The 9,409-nt window shown below is 37.4% G+C and overlaps 1 protein-coding gene across 1 annotated transcript; it reads left to right on the top strand.

The window, feature by feature from the left end:
• The first annotated feature begins 3,802 nt into the window (after positions 1 to 3,802).
• DMRTA1 (DMRT like family A1) lies at positions 3,803 to 8,651 on the top strand. The gene is made up of 2 exons (XM_007176826.2): positions 3,803 to 4,451; positions 7,738 to 8,651. Exons 1-2 carry the CDS (start codon positions 3,803 to 3,805, stop codon positions 8,583 to 8,585), a joined length of 1,497 nt encoding a protein of 498 aa, XP_007176888.2. The 3' UTR covers positions 8,586 to 8,651.
• Positions 8,652 to 9,409: the final 758 nt, after the last annotated feature.

Genomic DNA, 9,409 nt, shown 5'->3' with positions numbered 1-9,409 from the left:
CAGTACTAAGTTGCTGTTAGATGGGGTAAAAAGGGGGAAAAAAAGTATACATAATTTAAGAAAAAGAGCACAAAGTACTATTATGAGAGGAGAAGAGGTCAGGCTTTCCAGTGTGTTCGAGAAGAAATACAAGTTTTTAAAATCATTGCTTTAGCTTTGGGTGATAAGATTAGGATTATCTTTGCTCAGAATGCTATTCTATGCCATTCTTCTTCCAGAGGTAACAAGGAGCTTTATTTTTTAATAACAGCTTTATCAGAGTATAATTGAGGTACAATAAACTGCACATATTTAATATACACAATTGGTAAATTTTGATGTATGTATACACAAGTAAAGCCACTACCATGATGAAAATAATTAACATATTTGTCATCTCCACAAGTTTTCTTTTGGTCCTTTGTAAAGCCTGTGCCCATCTTTCACTGCCCCTCCACAGCCTGTTCACAGGAGCTGCTGATGTGTTGACTGTCACTCTAGATCTCTAGGATTTTATATAAATTACATAGTATATACACATTTTGTCTTTTTTTCTCTCAGAATAATTATTTTTAGATTCATTCATGTCATAGCATATATCAGTGTACTTTTGTTTGTTCCGTTACATGGTTATACCAACTGTTGATGGACATTTGGGCTTTTCCAGTTTCCTGCTATATGAATAAAGCTAATATGAAATTTTGTGGTTTTTTATGGACATTTGCTTAATTTCTCTTGGGTTGATACCTAGGAGTGGAATGGAATGACTGGCTTATATGATATGAACATGTTTTAACTTTTTAAGAAATTGTCAGCTGGTTTGCAAAGTGATTGTACTATTTTACATTCCCACCAGCAGTGTTTGAAAGTCCTAGCTCCTCCACATTCTCGTCAATACCTGATATGGTCCATCTTTCAAGTTTTAGCCATTCTAATAGATGTGTAGTGGTACTTCATGGTTAAGTTTAATTTGTATTTTCTTAGTGACTAGTGGTGTTCAGAATCTTTTGTTGTGCTTATTTGCCATCCATATATCTTCCCTGGTGACATGTTTGTTCAAATCATTAAAAATATTTGTTTTTTTCTTATGGAGTTTTGAAATTTCTTTATATATTGTATATACATGTTCTTTATCAGATATATGTATTACACCTATTTTCTCTCAGTCTAATAGTGTCTTTTGAAGAAGAAAAGTATTTAGTTTTGATAAAGTACAGTTAATCAATTTGTTCTTTTCATGAATCATATTTTTGGTGGTGTATCTAAGAAATCTTTGCATTTATAAGTCACATGAGGTATGGATCAAAGTTAAATTTCTTTTTGCGTACAGATGTTCAATTGTTCTAGCAAAATTTGCTGAGAAAAAACTGTCCTTTCTCCACTGAATTGTCTTTACATCTTTGTCTAAAATTAGTTGTCTATTTATGGGTGAGTCTATTTCTAAACTGTCTATTCTGTCACATTGGTTGATTTTTCTATCTTTTCACCAGTAATGCACTGTTTTGATTATCATAATTTCATAATAATTCTTGAAATAAGATATTGTTAGCCTTGCAACTTTATCCTTTTTTTTTTCCAAGATGTTTTGGCTATGCCACATCTTTCCTTTGCATTTCCAAATGAGTTTTAGAGAGGGTTCGACAATTTCTGCTAAAAAAGTCTGCTGGAATTTTGATTGAGGTTGAATTGATCTATAGATCAGTTTAGGTAGAACTGTCTTATTAAGAATGTTGAGTCTTCTGACCCATGGAAATGTTCTCTCTCTCAATTTATTTCGATTTCCTTTATTTTTATCAAAAAGTTTGTTTTCAGTCTTTCACACATTTTGTCATTTTCCCTGTCAGTAGACATCCGTTTTATTTAAATATATTTACTTTAAGGATTATTTTCACGTTTTTGAATAAAAACCAGTATCACTTGCCATAATTGGAAGATAACTTTGAAAATCAAATAAAAATAGAAAAATAGTGTTAAATTCCAGGTAAACAGTGTTACTTGCTGAGGTTCTTTTAATTTTTTTTTGTTAAAAAGCATAATTGATAAGGCTTAACAAATTATAATGTCATATTTACACCAAGCTGAGCATTTTCCTTTATGTAATCAGGTCTTTAAAAATAATAGAAAAAAGGAATTGTTTTCTCACTAGGTAATTCACTGTACTTTAATGATCCATATAGCACTGAAAACTCATTACTCATACATTGGATGTGAGTTCCACGGTAAGGGAATAACTGGATTTTAGGTAAGTGTGGCTTGAGCAAAGATATAGAGGTGTGAGAAACTTTGGGTGTTACAGAATCTGCAGAGGTTAGGAATTCCTAGAGTGGCAGTTCTAAACCTTGGTTGTATATAATCTTCACTTTGAGAGTTTAAAAGACTCACAGCCAAAAGAATCAGTTTACTTGGTTTGAAGTATTTGTATCTTTTAAAAGTTCCCTAGGTAGTTGCAATGCTTAGGAAGGGTGGGAAACTTCTATGATAGAATGTCAGGATGCCCATATGGGAGGATGGTGATGGTGGTGTTTGTGTGAAGTGGGCAGGTAGGAGAAAGCCCAGATTGATTAGCAGTGTCTGCCCTGGACGTCAAATAGGTGGAATGGTAAAAATGTCATTATTACTTGCCATCTTAGTGCTAAAATATCAATTGCCTGTCAAGGCAGTTGACTATTATCTTGAAAAACTGATAGAGCCCTGACTCTTCTTTTCTTTAAGGAACAGACAGTCATGAATTTTCTGCCTCAAATGGTCTTTTGGTTTAAAAGCAATATGATCTTTTCTTACAATTAAAGGCATTAAATGCATATTTCAAGAGTGCATTTAATGATAGCATGTTTAAAGAATGGTCTACATGACATTCCCCAATACTGTACAACAGAAACGTGAAGTATTTTTGAAATAGTTTTAACACAGTTGCTATGTATAAATAGTTCTAGATAAGAAATTCATAAAGACTTCTTTGGGTAATAACATTTCAAAATATAACGATATATAGAATCCAAATTTGCATCTCTAAATAAACATAATGCATGAGAAGATTCTGAATGTGAATCAGGTCCCTTAAATACTTATCCACTGTTTCGACGCAGCCCTAAGACCCGTTTAAAATAAGGCACCTTTCAGGTGTGGGTGATATTTCCAGCTTGTTAAGCTGTGCTTTCTCATTAATATTGGCCATGCTACCATCCTAAAGACTTCATCTGGGAAAAGGAAAGAAAAGGAGAACTCCATGTCCAGATCTTCAAACTTTCGTAAGAAGAGCGAGGAACTGGGGAAAGAACTTCAAATCTTGCCTAATTTAAGAAGGGTAGTAAGAGGCATGGGGGGAGGGAGTGAAGGTTATCTTACAAAAAATATACATTGAGGAATAAATGGGGAAGCAGGTGGGAGAAAGGGGCTTGTGTATGTGTGTGGGGACAGTTTCTTTTGTCTCCCACCGCCCCTCCTCCCAGACGGTCAGGTCCCCACTCTCCGCCCCTGGCCCTCCCTCCCCGGGTTTCAGCCCTTGGCCAGTAGACCCGGTGGGCGGGGTAGCCTCTGCAGTCTTGCTTTCTCCTGCTCCGAAGGCGAAGGCGCGCGGAGCACCGGGCATTACTTTAGCGCCCCAGGACTCTAAGAGGCTCAGTGGCATCTGCGCCTCTTAGAGCTTCCAGCTGTGGGGATCGGTTGTCCCCCAGTTCTTCACGGGAATTGTGCCAGACTCTGTCGGTGTGTGGGTGGGAAGCAGCGGGACCAAGGCTGGTCCTCTCGGCCCTCGCATCCCAGCAGGGTTAGCTGTGGACAGCGCACTCTTCTGTGGCGAGCCCTCACCAGACACTTCTCGGAAATGGAGCAGTCACAGTGTGGCAGTAGAGACCGAACCGGCAGCGGCCCACCCCACCTGGCCCCGGGGCTGGTGGCAGCGGCCCCTCCGCCCCCGTCTCCAGTGTTACCGGTACCCCCGGGGATACCTGTTCCTCCAACTTTCCTGCGCCCGTCCAGCCTCTTTCTGCGGGCAGCCGCAGCCGCCACCGCGGGAAGCGGAGGCTGCCCGCCGCCTGCCGGAGTGGAAAGGGGGGTGGGCGCCGTGGCCGGCTACCCACGGACACCCAAGTGCGCCCGTTGTCGCAACCACGGAGTCGTGTCAGCCCTCAAGGGCCACAAGCGCTTCTGCCGCTGGCGGGACTGCGCGTGTGCCAAGTGCACCCTGATAGCTGAGCGCCAGCGCGTCATGGCCGCACAGGTGGCGCTGCGCAGGCAGCAGGCCCAGGAGGAGAGCGAAGCCCGGGCGCTGCAGAGGCTTCTGTACTCTGGACCCTCAGGGCCCGGGGGTCGATCATCCGGAGGAGGCAGCAGCAGAACGGAGAATCCCCAGACCACAGCAAGCGGCCCTGCGACGGTGAGTGCACTGGGACTGAGTGCCTCGAGACAGGCTAGTGGTCTGGCGACTCCTGCTTTCGAGATTTTCCAGCCAGATTATACAGAGGAAAAACAAGGTGAGTAGATCTTACATTTGCTCTTTGCAAAAGAAAAACGGTTGTTTTGAAGAAAAAAATCTTTGAAATAAGCAGTTGTGGCATGGAGGAGGGCAAGAAAAGTTGTTTAAAAGAAGCATTTAAGTTCTCGTAAACTGCTCTGCGATATGAATGTTAGTAAGGGTGTTAGAGACCTGACACATTCACTTCAGAAGGGCTTTCTGTTCCCTTAGGACCTAAAGCTTAGGTGATAGGATAAAGAAATGAAAAAGTCAAGTGCAAGTGATCAGTTGAGGAACTCATTCTAGGAATGGAGTTTGTGCCCAAGTTGCTGTGATTTTCTCTGTGAGAGTAGAGAGCGGGCATTGAGTGAAAAGCTTAATGAGAGGAGCTACGTTTTGAGCTTGCTCTGTACTATTTTCAGTTGTAAAACCAGAGTTCATCTGATCTTGCATGGAAAACTCACTTATGGTTGGGAGTACAGTTCTTTACCTTTGGGACAAACCAACTAGAAGTGGGGAAGAGACTGAAATCTACCAAAACATTTTTACTCCCTTCCCTTAAAATTTTTAAGCATTCTATCCCTTTTCTTCAACTGCTTTTCAGCCTCCAAAAGTGTAGAAAACTCTAACATTTGCAGTTGCACCTCTTCTCATAGGAAAGAAATTTAGGTTTTCTAAAATCAAGTTTGTAAAAACATTGGTATGAATTTCAAAGTCCAAGAATTTCTTATCCTTGGGGATCTTATCCTTAGCGATTTCTTATCCAAGAAGTTTTTTTTTCCTCTTATTTATTGACTGCAAATTGTCTTCACCCCCTGTATTAGGTAAAAAAGATTTTCTTTTTGACTAGGGTTATCCCAACTTAACTTTTCATGCTAATGTAAATCTCACTGTATTTTAGTGAATTTCTTAGTCCTAGAAGTAGGTCACTTTGGTATTTTTGTATAAATCTGAGACTGGTTGTATCATATGAAATTATAAGATAATGATATAGTAAGTTATTAATTAGAACACTTCCTTGAATTGTGAAAATTGCAGCTCTTAACAGATCACAGCATGTACTTTTGTGCTTTTGAAAAGAGTCTCTCTCTACTTAAATAAGGCATATATGATTTTGTTTTCACCTGGGTCATCTTTTTGTCCATGTTCTAGTTTATGTCAGTGGACAAAATGGGCTTAAACATTTCTCATGAAAAATGAAAGAGGGCTGAAGAACGAAGCTGTTAAGCAAAACTGCTATAAAAAGAAGTAAAAATTAAAATTCTGCAAACTAAATTGACAGTGAGATTTGACTGACAGCTCTCTGCTAGGCATTGATTTATTTATGTGATTTTTTGGGGGTGGGTGCTATTTTATGGGGTCAATTATTTTATTTTATTGTTTGCCTCAGTTGACCTTCTTTTTTGAAAAGCTGCTTCTAAACTAACTGCCTCCTTTTATACAATATCCATGAACTGTAGTAGTCTATTTATTCACTAGACCAAGACTAACAGTGATGCAGAGGCGAATAAGATTTTCCTACACAAAAGAACATTATATTCGAAAGAAGGAAAACTATGTGTGTCCCAAAACTACCGTACAAGACATAGCATACAATGATAAAAGTAAAGTAAGACCAGCTGTAGGAGTTGAGGGAACAGAGGTGATGTAAATGATATCACAGTATTTTAAAGATAGCTTATTTTCTAGATAGTCTTATGCAATCAGTATTCCATTACATTATATTGTATTCCATAAATACAATGTAATAACAAAAATTATTTTATGCATAAGTTACTGTAGAGGTGAAATTTTGATACCTTACATGTTCAGGGGGTCATATGTGGTGAATCATATATAAATAAAATGGAATGGCAGACCAAGGCTAATCTATCTTTACTTCGTTAGATAGGTTTTATTGTTTTATTTAAGGTGAAAATACTAGAGTCTTTGTGATTTTGCAGGAGCAGCACCTTTTGTCATATGTTTGATGTAATGACAGCATTTTAACCCTCAAAGTGCTAAATTGTACACACTTTAATTTTAAAATAAGCTGTAGATATTTGTTTAGAATGTAGGACCGCTCCTTGAGAAAACATAGTATTGCAAATCATGTTTGCAAATCACTGCTTTAGGCAATGTATGTTTTGTTACATTCATAAACATTGTACAAAAAGAAAGTTTGACAGTAAAACTCTGAGTACCCCATTGACATTTTACTCTTTCTAATGGAAATAGAGATAAAATATATCTATAGGAAATGTAAACCAAAATAAAATTTATTTGTTATTATTTTCCTGGCATTAGCCTTGCAAAAGGTTTTTAAAGATAGTATTGTTTTATTAATATTCATATACTCAACATGTTGAGGTAGAAAATCAGGTTTTAGTGTAAAAACATTTTTTGAAAATTGCCCTTAATATTGGAAAGGAGTTGCGATTTAAAGCATACGACCAAAATGTTTTTTTACAAGACACTTTGAAAATATACACAGATTGCAGTAGTGAAAATAGTGCAGTTAATAATTTTATTTTAGAAACAATTTGATTGTAAACTATTTTATTGATATTTCCTAGAGATTTAAAAAGAAAGTCCATATTTCACAGAGGATTATGAAAAAATACCAACTTTGTATTGTCTCACATAAAATGAAACATGCAAGCTCTGGTATGATTTGAGATTGGTACAGCAGTTGTCATTATTGGTTTAGATTTGAAATGAAATCAACAATTTTGTTATTTTCTCACATTATTCAGGTAACTTAATTGGAACCTGAAATGTGAGCATTAAAAAAATAGTTGTTGAAATTTATCATTAGTGACTAAATAGAATATTCATTTTCATACTAAGATTGTTCCTTCTTCTGATTTCTTATCTAAACAATTGTTCTATTTAGTTCTTTGTGCATAGTGTCATTGTGGGAAAAAAACCCTCCCGCGGATAACAACAAAACTTGGGTAACATTTAGGAAAATCTTCAATCACCAAATGGGCAAATAGTGTGAAATATTGGTGTTAAGTTAACAGTTTGGGGGTAACAATAGACTTTCATCTTCTGATTCCTAAATAACTACAGCATTTGTATATTATATAATTTTGTGATCCTGAAATGACATAATAAATAGCATTTTCCCACTGTTCCAACACCTGCCTTTCCAAATGATCTTTTATAATTCTTGTTCATTAAAGTCTCTTACAGTGATTAATAAGTATTATTGATATACTATGAGTAAACAAGTTATTTTATCCAGCATTAATTTTGAGTGGGCAGTACTGTGTTCTCGGAAGTTTTCCCTTTGTTTCATTCCTTTTTTTCCTCTTCCCCAGGACAAAAAGAGAGTAAATGTGACTCATGCCAGAGTGGACAAGAAGAACTGGTGTCTAAATCCCATCAATTTACCCCGAGATCATCTCCTAAGTCTAATGATGTCACTGGAAAACAAAACATCAGGTCATCTATTTCAGAAAACCCAAACAAGGATGATGGCATTCAGTCTCCTCATCCTGGGGAGCAGTCAGGAGGTGAAGAGAGTCCCAGGTCCCTGTCATCGTCTGATCTGGAATCAGGAAATGAAAGTGAGTGGGCCAAAGACTTCACTGATAACACAGTCAGCCTTCCCACTGTGTCCTCTAGACCAAGAGACCCTCTTGATATCCTTACCAAGATTTTCCCAAGTTACAGACGCAGCCGTCTAGAAGGCATTCTGCAGTTCTGCAAAGGGGATGTGGTCCAAGCCATTGAACAGGTCCTAAATGGGAAAGAACACAAAGCAGACACCAGGGACCTAGCAAGCTCAGGAGCATTGGAAAATACAGCTTTTCAGAGAGCTTCGAATTTAAGTTTAGCTGGAATTGGTTTTGGAACTCTAGGAAATAAATCAGCTTTCTCTCCCCTTCACAGTACTTCTGCTTCTTATGGAGGTGATTCAAGTCTCTACAGCTTAAATCCTAGACTAGGTATCAGTCCATTACGGCTGGCATATTCCTCTCCAGGAAGAGGGCTGTCTGGTTTCATGTCTCCCTACCTAACTCCTGGGTTGGCACCAGCATTGCCTTTTCGACCAGCTTTGGATTATGCCTTTTCAGGGATGATTAGGGATTCTTCTTACCTTCCCATCAAAGATTCAGCAATTGGTGGCAGACTGTATTCAAGGCCAAATCAGAACAACATGTAATGCATCTGCCTACCTCCCGTTTTGGAATATTTCTAGAAGCATGCAATATAACCCTCACACCCACACATACCCACATCTGTTAATGTGTTCACTATGTATGGGAGTGGATTACCGGGCTTTAAAAATGCTATATATATATATATATTTTTTACGAGCAGTATAATAGATTTGAGATCTAAAGACTCTTCTTTAGCATTTATTAAGTGAAAGAAACATTTAAACATTCTTTGTGCCTTGAATAAAGCCATTTCAGGGAATATGTTTACTGTAATGAATTTTTTCCCTAAGATATCAGTTATAAAATTCTTATTTTAAAACTGTACTTGTTTTTATTTCATTGAAAAAAATGGAGTTTATAATTATAACATACATTATAAAGCAGTCCAGCATTATGTAACATGAAGCAGAAGGAATAATTGAAAAACTGAGGTAATTCTAAATAATTATTATTTTAAACGCTTTTTTTTCTCCTTCTGTTTCTTGTACACAGGAGAGAAAAAGCTTATTCAAAGTATTTTAAAGTACTTTATTCACATATAAGTGATTAGTTGTAAGTTAAACTTTTGAGAAATTTAATTCCTTATTTTTTTTCTGAATGTCTTATTTTTCATTCATCTCTGCCATTTGTGATAAGTGCCGTTAATAAAACATTTCTCTTTAAAGTAAACATTGTGAGATACACAAAGGCCTATGAAGTAAATCTTAGAAAATGAGAATGCTCCATCTCCTGGCCACTATCACTAATTGCAACTAAGTTCTGGTAGAGTATAGGAATTAGAAACAAATGGTTTCCTAATAGTATAAGGTAACCATTTTTTGAAATG

Source organism: Balaenoptera acutorostrata, chromosome 6 (genome assembly GCF_949987535.1).
Source record: "Balaenoptera acutorostrata chromosome 6, mBalAcu1.1, whole genome shotgun sequence".
Lineage (NCBI taxonomy): Eukaryota > Metazoa > Chordata > Mammalia > Artiodactyla > Balaenopteridae > Balaenoptera > Balaenoptera acutorostrata.
The sequence above is the reverse complement of the archived record's forward strand: the minus strand, read 5'-3'. Positions and strand labels throughout refer to the sequence as shown.